Here is a 22,326-nt window from a genome sequence, read left to right as displayed (position 1 = left end):
CCTGCTCTGAGCATCTGCAGGAAAAGGGGGGACCCCTCCTCCCCCTTCCTTTCTTGGCATTTACCTTTGAACTGTTTTATTATTTCCAAATATGTATTACTGTATCAATATTGATTACTGTTTCAACTTTGTCAGCAGCAATCACACCTATGTTTCACATTGCTAAATACGTACCGATTTTTTATATAAATATAAAATTAGGTAATAAAACTGAAACAACTATTTTTACAAATAAGAAATAAATACAATAAATATATTTCATTAAAATACTAAAAATAAACAATAAAATACATTAATTTTTTTTCTATTTTGGGATGTAAGTCCCAGGTGGATGATGTCAGACATGGTGAGGCTGGGGATGAGGAGCAGGTTGTCCAAACAGGGTCAGCCTCCACGGGTCTCATTCTTCTCTGTGCCCAGACCTCCTAAGGAGACATTCAGCATCAAGATCACTTGGGGAAAGCTTCAGTTACCTTTTCTCTGAACTGAAAAATTAAAAAAAATACTCCTGTGATTAAAAAGGTAAAAATCATGAGGTGCACTTTGAAATCTTCCTCCTGAACAGAACTCCAAACTGACTCCAATCACCGCACAAGCCCTGGAGCCTTGAAGACAATGGAAGGGAGACAAAGAGCCCCCGAGGGCTTTCTGTATTTTCATGGTCCCCACGGTGGATTTGGGGCTGAGTCCAGGAGCCTCAGGCACTGAGAGAAGGCTGAAGAAGCTGCTCAAGGAGTCAGCAGCAGAACTCCAAGGCCCTTGGAGCACCCCTGGGCCCCAGGGAGGGCAGGGAGTGCCAAAGGCTCCCCAGGGACTGGTGGGAGCAGATCCTCGAGGCCAGGACTGCAGGGAGCCCAAGGCTCTGAGCAGGGAACTGCAAAGCTGAGCAGGGCCTGGGCTGGCTGGGGGAAGCAGAAAGGCCAAGCCCTGAGCCCAGCCTGGGCCAGCAGGGCCTGTCCCTCACGGGGGGCTCGGGGCTGCTCGTGGGGCAGGGGATGTGAGGGGCAGTGAGGACAAATGTCACAAACCTGTGTGACACTGCAGATCCTCATGGACCCCAGGGGCCAGTGTGACCCTGTGGAAGTTGTGGAACCAAGGGATCATTGTGGCACTGTTGGGCCCATGGAACCCAGGGGCCAGTGTGGCACTGTGGAAGTTGTGGAACCAAGGGATCATTGTGGCACTGTTGGGCCCATGGAACCCAGGGGCCAGTGTGGCACTGTGGGGCCTCATGGACACAAGAGGCCATTGTGAGCCTGCGGGGCTGTAACACCCCTGAACACTGAAATGCTGGGGGTAACCAAAGGTTCCTTGACTCGAGTTTGGTGCACAGGAGAAACACCAACCAGGTATTCTCAACATGGACAGATGCAAAGAATATTCTTGGTAGGAAGGGACCCACGAGGATCATCAAGTCCAGCTCTTGAGTGAATGGCCCACACAGGGACTGAACCCACAGCCTCGGTGACACCAGCACCATGCTCTGACCAACTGAGCTAAGAGGTCAAAATGACACAAGATTTTACTGGCAAAATATAGACAATCAAGGAACTTTAGCAATAGGATTTAATACAACATCCACTTCTATGGAGGCCCAGGGGCCTGCAATTCGTGTTTCAATCCCCCAGCCATGGAGGGCTAGCATGAAGTGAAACCACAAACCCCAGAGTGAGGGTGAAAAAGATGCCTCTCCCATAGGTCTTTGCAAACACTTGTAGATTTCTGTAAGGTAATGACAGTCCAGTGGCCCCTTGGCCTGATTACCCGAGTTGAGCCTTTATCTCCCATATCCGGTTAACCCCTGGAATGTTCTCTTCTCCCCATGCTCCCATTGGCCCCATTTTGGTGCATTCCCCCGCCCCTGTTGCCCTGTTGGTTGACCCTGCCCTTATTCCTGCCTCTGCACCATTTTCTCCTGTATCCATTGGGCTCTGCCCTTCGGCTCACTGTTGTCTTCGTCCCTGAACCCTCTTCAGCACCGTACCCCACTCCTGTCTCTCCATAAACCCAGTTGCTGGAGATCACATGAAGACCCATCCCTGCCTCTTCCTGTCAGCATCATTTTTAGTAGCAGGCTCTGGGCTTGGAAACGCAGGACACTCCAGGAACAGTGGCAGCTCCTGTGCTGCTACACACTTCAACAGAAAATACTTTCCATGGCATTAACTTCATTAACACAGCCCATCTAACCTGGAAACCTTTAAACCCTTAAGATGTGAAGTTACCCAAAAGCGCTCCAGGTAAAAAGGATTTAAAGGTGAAGAAAGAAAGAGAGACAGGAAGACAGAAGGGATACAGAAAGACACAGGTTTGGCTGTAACTGCCAGGGGTGCAGCGCAGGCGAGCCACAAACCCCAAACCAAGGCAGGGCCCAGGCCACGGGCTGAGCGCGGCTCCGCCCGGGACTCTATGGGCCCGCCCCTTAGGCAGGACTGCTGGCTGCTTGGCCAATCAGAGTCAGGGTTGGTACCAACCCTGGTGTGTGATTGGTTGGCAGATTGCCCAATCAGACCCGGGTTACCCTGCCAATGGGGTGGGATTGATGGGCCAATGAGAGCTGGGTTAGCACCGCCCCTGCAGTGTGATTGACAGCTCTGCCAATCAGAGATGGTTAGCACCGCCCCTGCAGTGTGATTGACAGCTCTGCCAATCAGAGATGGTTAGCACCGCCCCTGCAGTGTGATTGACAGCTCTGCCAGGCCAGGGCCGGGGGCGGGGCTCTGCCCTCCACAAACCAAGGCCTGATGCACCCCGGCCCCACACGGGCATGGCGAGCATCCCAAGGTTTCTGGGGACATGGATCTCATCCGGCCTCTGACAGCCACCATGGTGACACTGGGAACCTCATGGAGCCATGGGTCAGTTGTGACAATGCGGGTCCAAGGACACCGTGATGACACTGGGAACCTCACGGAACCAAGGGGCCATTGTGACACTGTGGTGCCTCATGGAATCAAGGAGACCATTGTGACACTCAGGGGCCCCAAGGCACCAAGGGTCCATGGTGACCTTGGGGAGCCCGTCATGTCACAGAGGAGCCATTGTGACACAGTGAGGGCACATGGAGCCAAGGGGCCATTGTGACACATCAGGGCTTTTGGAACCATGAAGCCATGGTGACATTGCAAGGCCTCATGGAAGCACAGAGCCGTTGTGACAGTACAGAAGCAAGGGGAACATTGTGACACTCCAGGGCCTCATGGAACCAAGGAGACCATTGGGGCACCATGGGGCTCCACAAATCCAAGGGAGCATGGAACAGGTCTGTCTGTCTGGACCTCCTGGGCCCAGGAGTGCTCTGGCTGACCTTGGCATGTTGAGGGCTGCTTCTCATCTGCCCCTGAAGCACTGGGGCTCTAGGCGTTGCTTCCTATGGGAGGGAACTGTCCTGCTCCTCCAGGGGCCCATGGCCAGAACTGGGATTCCTTCTCCAAATTTCCTAATAGGCAAAGATTGTTCCCAGACCAAAGCTGTCAGGACTGACAAGTCTGGCTGGCCTTGGCTTCCTGAGTGTTGTGTTGTGTTCTGTAAATTCCGATAAGGTGTATGTTGTAATTTGGATTGTCCCACTTTCCCCCCTTTTCTCTGGGTTAATATGGTTCCACTCAGGTTGTCTCCTCCTGCCCGGCTTCTGTCAGTTTGCTGTCTCCTCCTCAGTTACCCTAGTTACATGTGTATCCCTTGCTATGTTCCCTCCCCGGTAGCCTGTCCATCACTCAGCGACCCATCCTCTCCATCCAGAAACTTCTTCCTGGGGCATCGAGTGATTGGTTTAGAGGCCAGGGCGGCCCCTCCCCAAGTTACTTCTCACAGGTCCTCCAATGGTGTCGTTCTTCCTTTTTCCACTCCCCCCGTTTTGCTATTGGGTGGAGGGTTGGCTCCACCCAGGTCTCCACCTGCCTTTATAAGTTGTTGTCAGCCCTTTCCCAGGGTCTTTGACACTTGGGATTCCCTGGGTTTGTCTTCCCAGCAATAAACCCGGTTGCACGCACAGTCGGAGTGCGCTTCTTCTCTTCTGCCTTTGCAGCCCAAAGTCCTGGTGAGGCTCTGAGCCTTGGGCGCCCTCTCTGCGAGGCGCAGAGCGGAGAGAGAGCCCCCCTGCTCAGCTCGCGTGCTGGACCAAGTTTGGGCTGCCCAGATTGGACAACCGGACACACGCAGCCGCAGTTTGGCGCCCAACCTGCGGCCTAAGAACAGCGCCGGACCCCACGGGTCTTGGACTTTGGGCCCCTTCAGACTTTGTCCAAAGGCTTCGTGGGAGTGACCTCGTAAGTCCTTTTGGTTGTCAAGCTACCTCTGGTGGGAGCAGACCCAGTTTTAGTGGGTGGCGCTCCCAGAGGGTCAGGGAAGGCAGCTCCTGCACCCGAGGAGTCTTCCCCCGGCAGAAGCCACCATCCTTGGATTTGTGTTCGCCCGATACCGGATTCTTCTGGGAGGAGAGCCCAAGTCGAGCCTGTAAGTGGTCTCTTCCCTCCCTTCTCCTGTCTTCCTTTTCCCCCTGTCTTTCTCCCTCTAGACTCCTTCGATTACTGGGGAGTCAGGGCGTCCTGAGCTCTTCTTTTAGTCACAGAGCCAGGTCTGCTCAGCTTTTTGCCTTGTCGACAGGGGCCGGTGTGGGTTTCTCCTTTTCCTTTTCGTTGTTCCAAGGGTGGTGGGTGGATTGGACTGCACCCACCTGCAGTTGCCATCTGGAGCCATGGGTGCACGGCTGTCTGCAGTCCAGAAGAAAGCTTACATTCAAATTGTGGGAATCCTTGTGGGAGGGGGTGTTCATGTTTGTAAATGGGAGGTAAAACAGTTGATTGTATGGTTGTTTTCCCAGTTCCCAGAAGTTTCCTCTGACCAACTGTACAATGTTTGTTTTTGGGATTCTGTTACAGCCAAATTGGCTGAATTAGGTATGTCAGGGGATTCTTGTCTCTCTAAAATTACCTTTTGGTCTCAGCAAGTCCGAGCCGTTCTAAAATTATCAGGGGAGCTGAGAAAACAGCCATCCACCAACAGTTTAGTCCCCAGTTCGCATTGTTCTCCCCGTCTTACTCCTCTTCCCTCTCCCGCAACCCCCAAGAGTGGGATTTTGAGGAGAACATCAAACTACGGCACAGATCAGGGTTCCCATCTTCCTGGTTCTTTTCAAAATTCCTGCTCCCCATGCCCGCGAAAGCCTGGCCAGGTTTCTCGAGGCCCTTCCCTTTCCCAATTTACCCGACCTAACAAACCCCTAGTTCAGTTTGATCTCCCCGATCCCCAACCCTTTCAAAATGGCTCCTGTGGAGCCCAAAATGGTGGAGACCGCATGGTTTTTTTGCCACCCCAGTTTCTTCTCCCCACAATCCTTTTCGAAGTATCAACAACCTCTTCCTCCATTCTTACGTCTCCCTTCCCTCCACCCCTTCCTTTGTCCCTTCTCCTTCATCCACTCTTCCCACAGCTCCTCCCACAGATCCTCCTTCATCCAGCACCCCGCCTCCTGCTTATGCCCCCAAGGCAGAGACTGTATCATCCAGTCTCCCTGCCCAACCACTTGGCTCCTCCTCTTCCTCTCCCATTTCCGTTTCCCATGCTCTACCTTCCAGGTCCCATGGTCTGGCTTCCGGTGGGGGAGTAGTGGAGGACCAGAACCCGGAGCCATTGCCTGCAATATCAATGGCTCTGGTCACTTACCATCTGGAGAGAGAGGGGAGGATTCAAGCCCAGTGGGCCCCGTTCCCGCACCACATTATTAAAGAACTCTGCAAGGCCCAAAAAGATTTTGGTAGGGGCAGCGAATACTTTTGGGGAATTTTAAGGGCCACTCTCACGGAGTCTGAGGTGACCCCAGCTGACCTCAAACGCTTGTTCTCATGCTTGCTGAACCCCACCAAATATGCAATGTGGGACGCAGCTTGGAAAAGGTCGGTTCGGGAAACCATCCAGACTTTGTGGGAGAATCCCCAAACTGGTGCGGATCTGAACAGGGAGCCCATTTCCATTGACCACCTCTGCAGCCTGGCAGACTGGGCAAGTGGGCAAAAACAGGCGCAGGTTGTTCCCTGGGAAGCCTTACAAAAAAATGCACAATTAGTGGAGAAAGCATTTTTAACATTGCGCATTGGAGTTCCTCAACTCACCTATTCTAAGATTTTCCAGTTCGACTCAGAGCTGTTTGCAGTCTTTGTCAAGCACCTTCAAAAGGCAATCAAGCTGCAGGTCCAGAGTGAAGAAGCTCGCCAAGAGCTGTTGACTGAGATGGCATCAGCCAACACCAATGCTAAGTGTAAAGCGGCCATTCTCAGTCTTCCGTTGGAGCCTCCTCTCACCCTGCAGCTCATGCTGGAAGTGTTTACCAGAAATGTGCTGAATCTTCCAGGAGAACTTGACTCCACAGCCAACACACCGCAAGAGTTCAAGTCCAGGGTCATCATGCCAAGATCACCCCAGAGAGTTGCCTTCACTGATATTAGCCATGAAGTGTATCCTGCTTCAACACCAGCAACATCGAACACTCCAAAGCCTTCTAGACCACCTCCACCGGCAGATCGTCCATTCCACATTTGTGGCAAACCTGGACAGTGGGCTCCAGCTTGCCCACTGCACCAGCAGTTCCTTCAGTTTCGGAGAGAACAACAGCTTCAAAGCACTGATCAAAAAAACTAAAGTATCAGCGCAACCCCTCCCTGAGCAAGGACACAAATGGGGCGGGTCAAGTTTTATCTAGCGGGGAGGGCAAGAGAAAGGTTTCTCCCAAACATAGTCCACCTGTTGCCCCCTCAATTAATAGACCTGTTAACAATTTACCTGACTTGACTGTGGACACTTTACCAACAATTGCATCTTTAGAGGACAATCTAGAACCCATGTTAACCACTTTGTCCAAACTTTCACCTATAAGGCTCCAGCTGACAGAATTCTGATTTCCATCTTGTGACAGTGTGCCCACACAACCAGGTACTTGGACTCGGATTCAGTGTAAGTTTGTAGTCACTGAGGATTTGGAATTCACACCACTTGACATCAGTATTATTCCAGGACCTTTACCATCAGATCTTAAGCACTTTTCCCTTGGCCTCTACTGTGTCCACCCACCCACCTTTCTTCCAAATGGTCAGATTGTAGCCGAAGCCATCCCGGTCCCAGAAATAACCTGGGATTTGGAAAATTGTTTCCTCCATCAAATACACATATTACTGTTGCTTGGGCTCAGTTAATTAATCAAAGTAAACCCGGATTAACATGCAGTTTGGAGAATGGCAGGGATCGTATAGCCTTACAAGGACTGGTGGACACTGGGGCGGATGTGACGATCATTCCTTCTCGGGAATGGCCGTTGCATTGGGAACTGCAACCCGCTGCAGGGCAAGTTCAAGGTGTAGGGGGTGTCCAATTGGCCAAACAATCGAGGAGTGTCGTCAAAATTGTGGAGCCAGACGGACAATTGGCTTCAATATGTCCATTCGTTTTAGACCGTATGGAGCACCTGTGGGGAAGAGATCTCTTGGCCCACTGGGGGGCCAGAATTGACCTTCCGAGAGCCCCCCAGGATTTTTGGGCAGCGGCCACTGAAGGGCGCCCTACCCAAAAGCTGAATTGGCTTTCAGATAAACCAGTGTGGGTATAGCAGTGGCCGCTCACCAAACAGAAATTGAAGGCGCTCCAAGAGCTCACTGAAGAGCAGCTACTCAAGGGCAACATAGCGGAGTCCACATCTCCATGGAACTGCCCTGTATTCGTCATCAAGGAGCCCAACAAGGAGAAGTGGTGGCTCCTCCAAGACCTCAGACAAATTAACATCATTGAAGACATGGGATCTCTTTAGCCAGGGATGCCGTCCCCCTCGATGCTCCCCCAAAATTGGAATCTGTCTGAGATTGATATTAAAGATTGCGTTTTCCAAATTCCCCTGCACCCTTACAACGCCCCACGGTTTGCCTTCTCAGTTCCTTCCGTCAACCGAGAAGCCGCATGGAAGCACTACCACTGGTGAGTTCTTCTGTAAGGAATGAAAAATAGTCCAGCCACCTGCCAGCGTATGTAGCTTCCTTGCTGTCCCCAATCCGTACTGCCACGAGGGAAGTCATCCTCTTACATTATATGAATGACATTTTAATTTGTGTGGCCAAGGACGACATACTTACCCATGCGCTTGAACTGACAACATCTTCGTTGATTGCTGAAGGGTTCGAACTACAGGAAGACAAGATTCAAAGGATGCCGCCTTGGAAGTACCTTGGCCTGGAAATTACAAAGCGGTCCATTGTACCACAAAAATTGGCTATAAAGAACAATGTCAACACCTTGGTGGATGTCCATCAGCTGTGTGGGTCCTTGAATTGGGTGAGACCTTGGCTAGGAATTCCCAGCAACATCCTGGCCCCTCTTTTTGATTTATTGAAAGGGGGAGAGGAGCTTAGTTCTCCCAGGTCCCTCACCCAGGAGGCATGAATTGCTTTGGAAAAGGTCCAAAGTCTTATTTCTAGTAGGCAGAGCCAGCCAGGCCACAGATACCAGCCAGGCCTGCCCTTCAAGTTCATAATTTTAGGTAAACTGCCACACCTCCACAGAATGATCTTTCAGTGGGAGAAAACATCTAGGGTCAAGGATCAAGGCTCGAGGGACCCCGTCTTAATCATCAAGTGGGCGTTCCTCAGCCACCAATGACCCAAAGGGATGACACAGCCACAGGAGCTGGTAGCTGAACTGATCTGAAAGGCAAGATCTTGGATCAGGGAGTTGGCAGGCTGTGACCTGGAGTGCATTCATTTACCAATCCAATTGAAATCGGGCCAACTTACAAAAGCTATGTTAGAACACATCCTCCAAGAAAACAAAGCTTTGCAGTTTGCATTAGACAGTTACACCAGACAATTTCTATTCATCGGCCGGCCCACAAAATTTTCAATTCAGAAGTTCAATTTTCTTTAGCAACAAAAAGTATTCAGAGCCAGAAGCCCCTAAAGGCCCTGACAGTTTTCACAGATGTATCTGGAGAGTCTCACAAGTCTGTTATGACTTGGCAGGACCCTCGAACTCGGTGGTGGGAGGCTGACGTTGTAGAGGTAGAAGGATCACCTCAGATAGCCAAGTTAGCCACAGTCGTCTGAGCCTTTGAGAGGTTCTCTGAGCCTTTCAATGTAGTGACTGATTTGTTGTATGTTGCCGGTGTAGTGTCCCGTTCGGAAAATGCCGTGCTGCAAGAGGTGTCTAACTCAGCTCTCTTCAGTTTGCTCTCAAAATTAGTTAAATTAGTCTCCCACTGAGAGCAACCTTTTTATGTGATGCACGTCCGGTCCCACACTCACCTGCCAGGGTTTATCGCAGAGGGGAACAGGAGGGCAGATGCTCTTGCTGCCCCAGCTGCCATGGCCTCTCTCCCAGACATGTTTGGCCAAGCTAAGATCAGCCACCAGCTCTTTCATCAGAATGCGCCTGGCCTGGTTCATCAGCTCCATCTTACGCGTGAACAGGCCAGGGGGTTGTGGCAACGTGTCCCCATTGTCAATCTGCCATCTCCCTGCTGTCAGTACCGGAGTTAACCCCAGAGGTTTAAACAGTTGTGAGGTGTGGCAAACCAATGTTACACACATACCATCTTTTGGGAAGCTTAGTTTCGTGCACGTATCTGTGGACACCTTTTCTGGCGCAATTTATGCCTCCGCCCACACAGGGGAGAAGACAGCTGACATTCATAAACATCTTATTCAGGCCTTCTCTGTTTTGGGAGTCCCCAAAGAGATTAAAACTGACAATGGGCTGGAGTACAAATCCAAGGAATTCTGGGTTTTCCTGCAGCAATGGGGAATAGGACACAAAACTGTTACCTCCTACTCCCCAACAGGTCATGCCATGGTGGAACGAGCCCACCAGAGTCTCAAGAGAGTGCTAGAACATCAGGGTGAGAATATGAAGGTAGACCCTCCCCAAATCCGACTTTCCCAAGCACTGTTCACACTGAATTTTTTGAATTGTAGCTTTGAAAATCTAAATCCGCCTATGTTGTGACACTTTCATCAAAACCCGCAGCTGGACCTGAAAGACAGGCCTCGGGTCATGGTAAAAGACCCCAAGACCTGGAAAGTAGAGGGCCCCTTTGAACTCGTCACGTGGGGGAGAGGATACGCTTGCGTGTCCACTCTCTCTGGGCCAAATTGGGTACCCTCCAAGTGGGTTTGACCTTTTATTCCAAAGAAATGCCAGACACCACCTCAAGTGGCACAGGCAGAGGATGTGAGTTGGAGGAGATGGAAGCCCTTTTTCTTTGATTTTCAAATCCTGGAGTAGAATCCAATCATTTATGTATCTCTCTCACCTTCCCTGTTTATTTTTCAGCAACCCAGTGCCGATGGCCCTCACTCGAAGTCAAAAGCTTCTCATTTTAATCATCATGTGGTCTGCCTTCCAATGCACAGATGATCCAGTGGATCATCCCCAAGCCAAAGATCAATGTGTGGAGAGCACTCACCCAAGCCCTTGGCCAGAACCATCTGTGCCTCTCCAGCACCTCTGCAGCAGACCCTTTGTCAACCTGCCTGGTAGGGATCCCTTCAAATCTAGATGAGTTACCTCCTCCCCTCCTCGATACCATCAAATCCCCAGCTCCCAAGAAAGCTATTCACCCTCCCATTGTTAGCCCCATGCAAACCTGAAGAAGCCTTCTCCCAAAACTAACTCCCGCGGAATCCAAACCTATTGAGTTTAATTTGCTCGGCTTCGCCAATGCTTCTGCGTGCATCCAGTTTATGTTCTTCCCCGACCCCCTCAACAAAGCTTACCTTCCCATCCTACAACATAATCGAGAATACACCGCACAAAATTGGTGTAAATTTGTTGCCCAAATTCCTATGGCCTCTACCTTAGATGCCAAACCTATGTCCCTCCCATCTGGCCTTTTCTTAATTTGCAGAGACCAAGTGTGGGCAGGCATCCCCACACGTCTGATTGGAGGCCCCTGCACTATTGGGAAGCTGACACTGTTTGCACCCAATGACACCCAAATTTTACACTGGAAATTAAAGAGGGTCACACTCAATTTGGCTCGCTCAAAGAGAGACCTTCAAAATTTAGATTCTCAGTTTGACTCAGAAGTTATTCATTGGTCCAAACCAAAGGGAATTACGATCTCTGTGCTTTTGCCATGGGTTGCTGCAGTAAAAGCTCTAGGTGAATTGGCACACCTAGAGTGCTGGGTTGCCAAACAAGCCAGTTTGACATCAGCTCTCCTGAGTGACCTTCTATCTGATGAGGAGATTACCAGGCAGGCGACCCTCCAGAATGGGGCAGCAAGTGATTTTCTGCTCTTGCAACACAACCACCAATGTGAAGGCTCTGCTGCATGAACTTGTCATCCAAGGCCGAGGATGCCAGAAAGACCATCACACAAATTAAGGACATGGTTCATCAAATACAAAAGAGAGCGTGGTCTGGCTGGGGACCCTTTCCTCTAAGTGGGGCCTATCAGGCTGGGTGGGCTCTATTCTAAGAACCTTGCTTTTAGTTTGTTTTGTTATTTTAGTAGTTCTGATTACAGCAGTTGTCACCTGGAAATTAATCATAAGGATGCTGTCCAAAGTGACATCCCCCCCAAGTGTGAACAGAGTCAAAATCTTGCTGCCTGAAGAAAACCCACCAGATGAAGAGAACCCATGGGCTTCAGCTCTGTTAGCCCAGCCGTGGTTCAGGGACATTTATACCAACTCAGAATTCAACCACCAAATTGAGTTTACTTCATTTTGAATAACTACTCTTCTTTTTTGCTATTTTGTTTTAAAACAAAAAGGGGGAGATGTTGTGTTGTGTTCTGTAAATTCCGATAAGGTGTATGTTGTAATTTGGGTTATCCCACTTTCCCCCCTTTTCTCTGGGTTATTGTGGTTCCACTCAGGTTGTCTCCTCCCTCCCAGCTTCTGTCAATTTGCTGTCTCCCCCCAGTTAACCCAGGTACATGTGTATCCCTTGCTATGTTCCCTCCCCGGTAGCCTGTCCATCACTCAGCGACCCATCCTCTCCATCCAGAAACTTCTTCCTGGGGCATCGAGTGATTGGTTCAGAAGCCAGGGCCTCTCCCCAAGTTACTTCTCACAGGTCCTCCAATGGTGTCGTTCTTCCTTTTCCCACTCCCCCCATTTTGCTATTGGGTGGAGGGTTGGCTCCACCCAGGTCTCCACCTGCCTTTATAAGTTGTTGTCAGCCCTTTCCCAGGGTCTTTGACACTTGGGATTCCCTGGGTTTGTCTTCCCAACAATAAACCTGGTTGCACCCACAGTCGGAGTGCGCTTCTTCTCTTCTGCCTTTGCAGCCCAAAGTCCTGGTGAGGCTCTGAGCCTTGGGCGCCCTCTCTGCAAAGCGCAGAGCGGAGAGAGAGCCCCCCTGCTGCAGCTCGCCAGCCGGAGCCAGCTGGGGCTGTCCAGATTGGACAGCCAAACCTGAGGGCTGGCCCTCATCTGCCTCTGATACACTGGTGCTCTGGGCTTTCCTTTCTAACAAAAAGAACTCTTCTTCCTGTCCAGGCGCCCACAGCCAAAACTGAGATTCCACCTCCAAAATGCCCAATGACCATGGCCAAAATTGGGATTCCATCTCCAAAATTCCGTACATCCAAGGATTGTTCCCAAGTGAAAGCTGCCAGGACAGACAGGTCTGGCTGCCCTTGGCCTCTTGGGGGCTGCCTCTCCTCTGCTGCGCAAACACTGGGGCTCGCTGCTTTCCTTCCTATGGAAAAGAACCATCCTTCTCCTCTGGGTGTCCATGTCTGAAATTGGGATTCCCCCTCCCAAATTCCCTATATCCAAGGGTTGCTGCCAGGCAAAATCTGCCAGTACCATCAAGACTGGCTGGCCTTGGCCTCTGGTGGCTGCCCCTGTGACACTGGGGCTGGGTTCTTTCCTTCCCATGGAGATCCCTGTGACACTGTGGGGACCTCATGGAACCCAGGGGATCCTTGTGGCACCTCTGGAGCCCATGGAACCAAGGGGATCCTTGTGGCACCTCTGGAGCCCATGGAACCAAGGGGCCATGGTGACACAGCGGGGCTTCATGGACCCAGAGATCATTATGGCTCTGATGGAACCATGGAGACCATTCCCACCCTTCAGGGCCTCGTGTCACCAAGGGGCCATTATGACACCTCACGGCCTCATGGGAGCAAGGGACCATTGGGACACTGTGGGGCCCCATGGAAGCCAGGGAAGATGGACCAGGTCTGGCTGGCTTGGCCTCCCAGGGGTCACCTGACAGGTCTGGCTGATCTTGGGATGTCAAGGGCTGCCTCTCATCAGCTCCTGGAGCACTGGGGCTCTGTGCTTTCCTTGCTATGGGAAAGAACCATCCCTCTTTTCATATGGTCATTGCCAAAATTGATAGTCTGCCTAAAAAATTTCCTCTATGTGAGGGTATCTCTCAGAAAAAATCCTGACAGCTCTGGATGGCCTTGGCCTCTGGTGGTCACCTCTCATCTGCCCCTGAAACAGTGGGGCTCTGTCCCTTCTATCCTATGGAAAAGCACTGGCCTTCTTGTCCAGGGACCATGGCCAAAATTAGAACTGACCTCCCAAATTCTGTCTATCCAAGGATTGCTGCCAGACAAAAGTAGCCAGGACAGGCAGCTTGGGCTGGCCCTGTCTAATGCCACCAGCTGGGCTACGGGGTGTACCCAGGAGCTGCACTAAAGCTGGATAGCTCAGCTCTAAGGAGAGCCAGTCTGACCGAGCTCTAGCAGCGCCTCCAGCCTGCGCCTTAGCAAGCCTTTAGTGATATTCAGCTTTAGTGATTCTCAGCTCGTGAGTGATTTCAGCTCTTGGGCTTGCTGGGCTCGGCTGGGGCATGCAGCAGGCATTGGGTAGACGTGGGAAAAGAGAGGAGAGCTCTGTACGAGGCTCCGAGTAGATGTCTTTATTGGTCTTCTTTGTAGCTCTTCCACGAAGGGTCTCAAAGGTCTCAGGGACAGTGGCTCTAGTGAGCCGTGCAGGAACAGGGGTTTATATAGGGCAAAGGAGGATTGGGAATTGTCCAATGGTAAGGGTGAAAGGAAAGTGACCTATAGCCTTACAGAGAGATAAGCAAGGGTCCGAGAGCGGGAGAGAGGGGCTCCTAAGGTTCAGTCCTCATGACTCAGCATTTTGCCTGTCCTAGGCCTCTGAATGCCAAGGCGGGTTTGCAGGGCCTGTGCCTGCTACACCTGTCCTCTGGAGATTTCCTTAGACTAGGGGCTGAATGTTTTCATTTGGAAACACCTTGGAGAGGGCCCAGAGATCTCCCAAGGTGGTGTTTGGAGGCCTTGGGCACATGAGCATGTATAGGGAGAAAGGAGCTCTGTGCTCAGTGGGGTGGAGACTGAGGACAGTGGAGGAGACCCATGGGAGTGTTTAAAGAGCCATTTCAGAGATGGGGGATCCTTTGGACATAGTGGAAAACAGCCAGAGGGAGAAAGAGTTAATGCCAAGTGCTGCTGGGGAGGCCCAGACTGGGCCCCAGGAGAAAGGAATTTCCCTGCCAGGGCAGGGCTGGGGTGCAACACGTGCCCAGAAGGAGCCCGGAGCAGCCCAAGGCTTTGTGTGGGCAGGCAGAGGCAGCAGGAGGCAGAGCTGTCAGCAGAGGAAGGGGGCCGGCGAGGTGGGGGCAGCCGGGGGGGTGACGACAGCCTGCAGGGACAGAGGCCAGGGCAGGGACACCGTGGGACAGCCTGGGCTGCACAGGGCACAGGGAATGGGGCAGCAGCTGCAGGGCCCTGGCAGAGCCAACTCCTGCAGCACTTTGGCCACGGCTGCTGGCCCTGGGCCTGAGGCCACGAGGGGACAAGTGACCCTTGCAGCCCTGGCGCCTCAGTGCCTCCTTGGCCCTGCTCAGCAGCAGCCTGGCAGGGGGCCACCCCACGGTCCTGCCCTTGGCATTGCCCATCCCCACATGCCAGTGCCCATCCCGGGAAGAGCCCTGAGCCAGGAGGGAGGGACAGGATCTGCCTGGCCAGGGGGCTGGGGCTCAGGCCTTGGCCCTTTGCATTCCTGAAACACATCCCCACCATTTCCCTCATCCAAGCCCTGGCACTCAGAGCAGCTGAGGAATGGAGTCACAGCCAATTGATTTTCCAGGCAATCAGCGCCCGGCGCGGCTCTGACTCATCAGTGTCCGGGCGGGCCCGCAGCGCCCCGCGCTCCCCCGCCAGCGGAATTTGGGCAGGGGGGAGGTGACCCTGGCCATGGGCATGGGGCGTGCGGGGGGCAGCTGGGGCCGCACTGGGGGCACTGGTGCCGCTGGGAGCCCCCCCGGCCGCGGGGGGCAGCGGGGGGGCGCGCTGAGAAGGGCGCTGGGGGCCCCAAATTAAACCAAGGGGGGGGTCGGGGACCCCCAAACCGAGCAGGAGGGGCCTGGAACCCCCAAAACCGAGCACGGGGGGAGGGGACTGGGGACTGGGACAACGATGGGGAAGGGGGCGGCAGAGCGCGAGAAAAGAGGGGATGGGACCCCCAAACAGGATCCAGCCAGCTTGGTGGGGCCGCCTTTAGCCCTGGATGGGAGCCAAAGGAGCCAAGGGCAGCCAATGCTTTTTCCCAGCCCGTGCCATCCCAGCCCATGTTTGATCCCAGCCCATGTTTGATCCCACTCTGGGTGGTCCTGCACACACTCCCAGGGTCTGGAATTCCAGTTCCTAGCCAGGAAAAAATGTTCCTGCTCTTGAACTTCCTTCTTATTCTCTCAACAAATTATACTAACATTATAAATCAATAGATTGTACTTAAAATGAAATAAATTAGAATAAAAATGAAATATAATAATTTCAACTCTTCCTTACAATACTCCAATAAAGATTCAAGCAAAACAACAACAACTATTGCTATAACATTACCAATACATATAAATAAACAAATTATATACCAAAAAATACCTTTTGAAGGTATTACCTCAATAACCAATATACTTCAGATAAAAATATCTAAAAAACCAAACATACAATCTAACCCACCTTAGTAAAACAATTCATATTACAAATACGCTAAACCCAAAACCAACACCAATATAATTGCTCATATATTTTAACCAAGCAATTAAACTTCAATAACAACCCAAAGTCTCTAAATTTTTTAAATTATTTTTCCAAATTGAATTGTGGGTGTGTGGTTTTATTTGGATATTGGTTTTTGGATTGTTTGGGTTGGATGATTTAAAAAATGGGATTTTTACAGGAATTTCATCAGCTGAGAAGGCGGCACTCTGCAAACAGAGCTGACTGAGAATGAACGGCACAGAAATCAGAAACTCTCAAAGTTTTATTTGCTGTCAAACCCATCCCACCCAGCCAGCCCCACACAATCCCCACCCCTGCTCCAAACTGGGATCCCACTGCTCCCAATCCCCTCCCAACCCCATCCCACCCTGGTGGCTGTGGAATGGAGTGAGTTTGGTGTGGGATTGAGGTTTTTTGAGGAGGGAAGAAGCAACTCGAGGTGGGACTGAGCCTTCATGGGTTAAAATTGAGTTGTCTTCAGAGGGATTTGAGTGGTTTTGAGGTGACAGATCCATCCCTCTTGGCTTTTGGAGGGCAGAGATGGAGAAGAGAAAGAAATTAAGGCCAAACCAAGAGGAGAAGCAGGCAGGTGTGTTCCCAGCATGGATCACAGGGAATGTGGGTCACCAGGGCTGTGCCCAGCGTGGCTCCTCCAGCGGGGGATGGAGCTGGAGCAGCGCACGAAGCTCTTCCCGCACTCGGGGCACTCGCAGGGCTTCCCCTACCGGTGCCTCCGTTGGTGTTGGGTCAAGTGAGAGCGCTGTGAGAAGCTCTTCCCACACTGGGGACACTCGTAGGGCCTCTCCCCGGTGTGGATGCGCCGGTGGGTGATGAGGTTGCAGTTGCGCCTGAATCCCTTCCCGCAGTCGGGGCAGCAGAAGGGCCTCTCCTCTGAGTGAATCCAATAGTGCTGGAGGAGATGGGAGCTGATCCGAAACCTCTTCCTGCATTGATCACACTCGTAGGGCCTCTCCCCAGTGTGGATCTTCTGGTGCTGGATCAGGGTAGTAGACTGGCTGAAGCTCTTCCCACACTCCCCACACTTGTAGGGCCGTTCTCCAGTGTGGGTCCTCTGGTGGCGGATCACGCTGGAGCTGTGCCTGAAGCTCTTCCCACACTCCTCACACTCATGGGGCCTCTCGCCAGTGTGGATGCGCCGGTGCAGGACAAGACTGGAGTTGTGCCTGAAGCCCTGCCCGCAGTCGGGGCAGCGGAAGGGCCTCTCCTCTGTGTGCGTGCGCTGGTGCTTGAGGAGATTGGAGCTGGTCTTAAACCTCTTCCGCACTGATCACACTCGTAGGGCCTCTCCCCAGTGTGGCTCCTCTGGTGCAGGATCAGCTCAGAGTTCCACCTGAAGCTCTTCCCACACTCCACACACGTGTGGGGCTTCTCCCCATCATGGAGCTGCTCAGGGAGCACCAGCTCCGAGCTCTGGCTCCATCTCCGGCCGCCTTCCCGGCCCAGGCTGGGTCTTTCCCCCTCAGATCGCCGCCATCTGCCTTTGCAGCCCCTCCTCGTGCGGCATCTCCGGGCTTTTTCCTCCCCGTTGCCTTCCTGCGCCGTGGAGCCGCTCCAAACAGCCTCTGCCCACGAGCTTCTGCCCCGGGGATTTGTCCTCCCTGCTCTCCAGCCTCAGCTCCTGCTCTGGGGGAGGGAAGGACAAGCAGAGGATGGCATTTGCCTCCGGGCCACAGGCAAGGGCAAGGAGATGCCCCAGGGCGTCCCCGGCACAGGGGCTGTGCTGCAGCCGGGGCCGGCGGGCTGGGGCTGGGAGATGGAGCAGGACACAGGGGGCAAAGGGGCACTGACTTCCTCCTCACCTGCCTGCGTGTCCCGGGGCATCTTCCTCTTCCTCACAGCCTCCAGGGCTTGGCAATGGGAAATCCTGGTTTGGGGAAAACAAGGGATGAGCACATGGAGTTTCAAGGTCCCTCTGCCCAAGTCCAGCTCTACAAGTCACCGGCCATCTGGGCTCCAGAAAAACCTCCCCCACAACAAGATTCAGCCCTGGAAAAGCCTCCCAGGAGTTCCCCGTCCCTGCTCCCTCCCCTCTGGTGTTCAGGGTTCCCCTGTCCCAGCTGCTGGGGGTCACACTTGGATTGGGGGTCCCCCCTTCTCCTGGGTGCCCACCCTCCCCAGGGCTGCTGGCAGTCCCAGCAATCCCAAAAGCTCCCCCCTCTCCGCTCTCCCCATGCAGGGATGCCGGGGCTTTCTGGGCTCCCTTTCGGGCTCCCTTCTCCCCTCACTCTCTGCTTTGGGCTGCGGGGCTCCAAGGAGTCCCCCCTGCCCCTCTCCGGGCTCTTGAGGCTCCCGCCAATGGCGCCGCTCCCCCCTCTCTGGGCTCCCCACTTTGGGCTCCTGGAGGACACAGGGGCTCTGCTCCTCCAGGCTGCCTCTGCCGGCAGCCGCCACCCGGCACCCCCCAATGTCCCCCCAAGGGGCCTTTCCCCGCTCAGGCCTTGGACTGCTGCATTCTCCAAACATCCCCAAAAAACCCAACCCAGGGACCACCCGGCATATCTGGGCCGAGCTCCCCCTCCCCGCTCACCTGCGGAATGGGGGGCGATGATCCCACAGCTGGGGGCTGCGAATTCACCCAGGGCTCGACCGCGTGGCTCCTTCTGCTTTCTTTGATCCACCTTTGTCCCTCCTCTTCCTCCCGCTCCTCCTCTTCCGTCCCCCCTCCTCCGCCTCCTCTGTCTTGTCCCGACCTCCTCTTCTCTCCCTCCCCTTCCATCCCTTCTCCTCCTCCTCATCCCTAACCCCTCCTCCTTCTCCTCCTTCATCCCTCCCTTCCCTCCCTCCTCCTCCTCCCCAGCAGCAGCCACACCCTCGCTGCCCCGTTCCCGGAGCCCTCGCAGCCGCGCCAGGAGCGGCGATGGAGCCGGCACAGCTCGGCACGGGCAGCGCGGGGCTCTCGGCTGCTCGCAGCCGCTGCGGGCGGGGGAACCCGGCCCGGCCAAGAGGAGAGGCAAACTGGGAAAACTGGGGGCTGCACATCCAAACTGGGCCAGGCTGGGGACCCTGCCCGGACACTGCCAGCCCTTGGGGCTCCTCTCGGCACCTCCGGCAGCGGGGAACGCACAGAGGGCTGCGGGACCCCAGCACTGGCAGCACTGCGAGGGACTGGGCTGCACTGGGATCAAATTGGGATCATACTGGGAGTGACTGGGACTGCACTGGGTTTGTGCTGACATCAAACTGGGATCATACTGGGAGTGACTGGGACTGGACTGGGTTTGTGCTGACATCAAACTGGGATCATACTGGGAGTGACTGGGACTGGACTGGGTTTGCGGTGACATCAGACTGGGATCATACTGGGAGTGAGCAGGAGCCTATGGGGGCAATTGAGACCATGGTAGGGGCAAAAGGGATATACTGGGAGTGACTGGGATTATGCTGAGAGTTACTGGGAACAGCTGTGAGCAACTGGGATCATGCCAGGAGCAACTGGGAGTGACTGGGAGCAACTGGGAGTGACTGGCTGCATGCTGGGGGTGACTGGAAACAACTGGGCTTATACTGGGATCAACTGGGATCATGCTGGAGCTGACTGGGATCATCCTGGCAGTCAGTGCCACTACACTGAGGCTGACTGGGAGTGCTTGGCAGCAAATGGGATCCTACTGGAACAAACTGGGACTGACTGGGAACATGCTGCAGGGAACTGGGCTACACTGGGAGTGACTGGAAGGACAGTGAGGGTGCAAGAGAGCAACTGGAACCATGAGGAGCACAACTGGTTCATACTGGCAGCGACTGGGAGCACACTGGGCTCACATTTGGATCACACTGGGAGGGACTGGACTGACACTGGGAGGATCTGAGAGTGACTGGGAACACACCCTGCACATCATCCCCCACACTGGGCCTGACTGGGAGCAACTGGGAGCACGCTGGGAGCAAATGGCATCAGACTGGGACTGACTGGCTTGATCCAGGAAGCAACTGGAACCATGCTGGAGGCAGCTGGGACCATACTGGGAGAGACTGGAAGCAACTGGCATTATACTGGGACCACCCTGGGAGGGCTGGCATGTGACTGGGATCAAACTGGAGCTTCCTGGGATCATCCTGGGGTTGAAACCGAGTGACTGGGATCCCACTTTGGGCTACTGGGAGCAACTGAGAGAAACTGGGATCATGCTACAAGCAAACTGGAGCAACTGGGAAGGACTGGACGCACGCTGGAGGCAACTGGGATATTCTGGGCATGACTGGGGATCACACTGGGATAACTGACACCTTACTGGGGCCACTGGATGTGCCTGGAAATGACTGCAGACCTGCTGGGGGCAACTGGGATATACTGGGAGTGTCTGTGACCATCCTGGGGGGACTGGAACCTCCCTGGGAACAACTGGGACCATGCTGGGGAGAACTGGGACCACCCTGGGGGCAACTGGGAGTGAGTGGGACCATGCTGGGAGCAACTGGAATCACACTGGGGGTGACTGGAATCATGCTGGAATTGACTGGGAGTGGTTATGAGCAACTGGAGTTGTGCTGAAAGCAACTGGGAAGAAGTGGGAATGACTGGGAAGAAGCTGGAAGCAACTGGGATAAACTGGGAGTCACTGGGATCACACTGGAGGCTACTGGGGTCATGCTGGCATTGGGATCAACTGGGAGCAACTGGGATCATACTGGGAGTGGCTACAATCAGACTGGGATTACAGTGGTGTGACTGGACCCTGACTGGGGGTTACTGGGAGCGACCAGGCCCATGCTGGGAGCCAACTGGGGACATCATTAGAGGAACTGGGAGAAACTGGGGGCAAGTGAACCATGCTGAGAGAACTGGGAGTGCCTGGCAATGACTACGAGCACGTGCAGGGCACCTGGGATATACTGGGAGTGTCTGAGGCCATACAGGTGGTGACTGGGACCAGACTGGGAGCAACTGGGAATGTGCTGGGGGAACTGGGAACACACTGGGGGCAAGTGGGAGTGACTGGAGCCTTGCTGGGAGAGACTGGGATCATACTGGGAGTGCCTAGGACTATGCAAGGGGAGAATTGGGAGAACTGGGAACACACTGGATGAAAGTGGCAGGAACTGGGAGCATCTGGGACCTTGCTGGGAGCAAATGGCATCATCATGGGGAGATGACTGGGAGAGACTGGGCTCATACTGGGAGCAACAGGTATCCTGCAGGAAGTGAGGGGAAGTGACCAGGCTCATCCTGGAGGGACTGGGCTCATCCTGGGAGCAGCCACTCCCGGCACCCCCGAATCCCTTTCCCGGCCATCCGGCCCCTGCAGCCCAGCAGCCCCATTGCCGGGGTCTCGGCAATCCCAGGGGTCCCCCCTCTCGGGGTTCCCGCTTTGCCTTCTGGGGCTCTCCTGTCTCTGGGCTCCCGCTCAGGGCAGCCGCGGCTCTCCCGGGGCTCCCCTAACCCGGTGTCCCCCCGCCGCTGCCGCCGCTCCCGCGCGGTCCCCACGCGGCCCCGGCGGAGCTCGGAGGGCCCGGCCGGGCAGCCCAACCCCCACCGCGGGGGGACCCGCATCCCCCCGCCCCCGCCGGGGCTCTGCCGCCCCGCACACCGGGACCCCCAAAAACACCTCCCGGGGACCCCCCGTGTCCCCCCGAGGGCCATCTGCGGCTCGGCTTTGCAGCCCTGCCAGCTCCAAACATCCCCCCAAAAAACCCCCAAAGCCAGGCACCCCCCGGCAGATTTGGGCCCAGCTCCCCCTGCCCGGGCACCTGCGGCACGGGGGGCGATGCTCCCGGGGCTGCGGCCACTTCAGGCAGCGCCAGAGACACCAGATTCCTTCTGTCCCCTTCTCCTGCTCTTCCTGCTGCCGCTCGGCCTCTTCCTCCCTCCCTCCTCCTCCTCCCCGAAGGTTCCCGAAGCCCTCGCAGCCCGCGGCAGGAGCGGGGCTGGAGCCGGGACAGGTCGGAAGGCAGAGCGGGGCCGGGGCATGCCCGGAGTGGGATCCCTGGCAGTGACTGGGCTGTACTGGGATCATCCTGGGAGCAGCTCCTGGCTGCCCGAGCTCTACTGGGATCACACTGGCAGTGAGTGGGAGCAGCGCGATGGCTCCAGCGCTGGGGCTGGGGGCGCTCCTGGGGGGCCAGGGGGGAGCGGGACCCCCGGCACCGGGACCCTGAGCTGCCATTGCCGGCACCGGGACCCCCCTGCTCCCCTTATCCTGCACAGGGACCCCCCTGAATCCCCCATTTCCGGGCATCAGGAGCCCCTGCTCCGCTTTTCCAGGCCATCCCATGGCTCCCAGCCTCCAGACTTCCCGTGTGCCTGACCCTGGGACGCCCTGGAATGCCTTGGACCCCCATTCCTGCCTTTCCCAGCCCCCAGCCCCACCTTTCTGCAAAACCAGAGACCCCCT

The 22,326-nt window shown here is 54.6% G+C and overlaps 2 protein-coding genes across 2 annotated transcripts in view; one reads left to right on the top strand and one right to left on the bottom strand.

Annotated features, from left to right (window-relative positions):
• The window catches only part of LOC119696487, a 1,710,157-nt gene that overhangs the window by 249,782 nt on the left and 1,438,049 nt on the right, over nucleotides 1–22,326 (top strand).
• Nucleotides 1–22,326, bottom strand: part of LOC119696488 — a 1,499,846-nt gene that overhangs the window by 66,891 nt on the left and 1,410,629 nt on the right. The window contains 2 exon segments of the mRNA XM_038126216.1: nucleotides 16,706–17,248; nucleotides 17,251–17,376. Coding sequence (XP_037982144.1) covers nucleotides 16,706–17,248; nucleotides 17,251–17,376 — 669 coding nt within the window.

This window comes from Motacilla alba, unplaced genomic scaffold, assembly GCF_015832195.1.
Source record: "Motacilla alba alba isolate MOTALB_02 unplaced genomic scaffold, Motacilla_alba_V1.0_pri HiC_scaffold_31, whole genome shotgun sequence".
Classification (NCBI taxonomy): Eukaryota; Metazoa; Chordata; class Aves; order Passeriformes; family Motacillidae; genus Motacilla; species Motacilla alba.
This window is presented reverse-complemented; position numbering and strand designations above follow the sequence as displayed.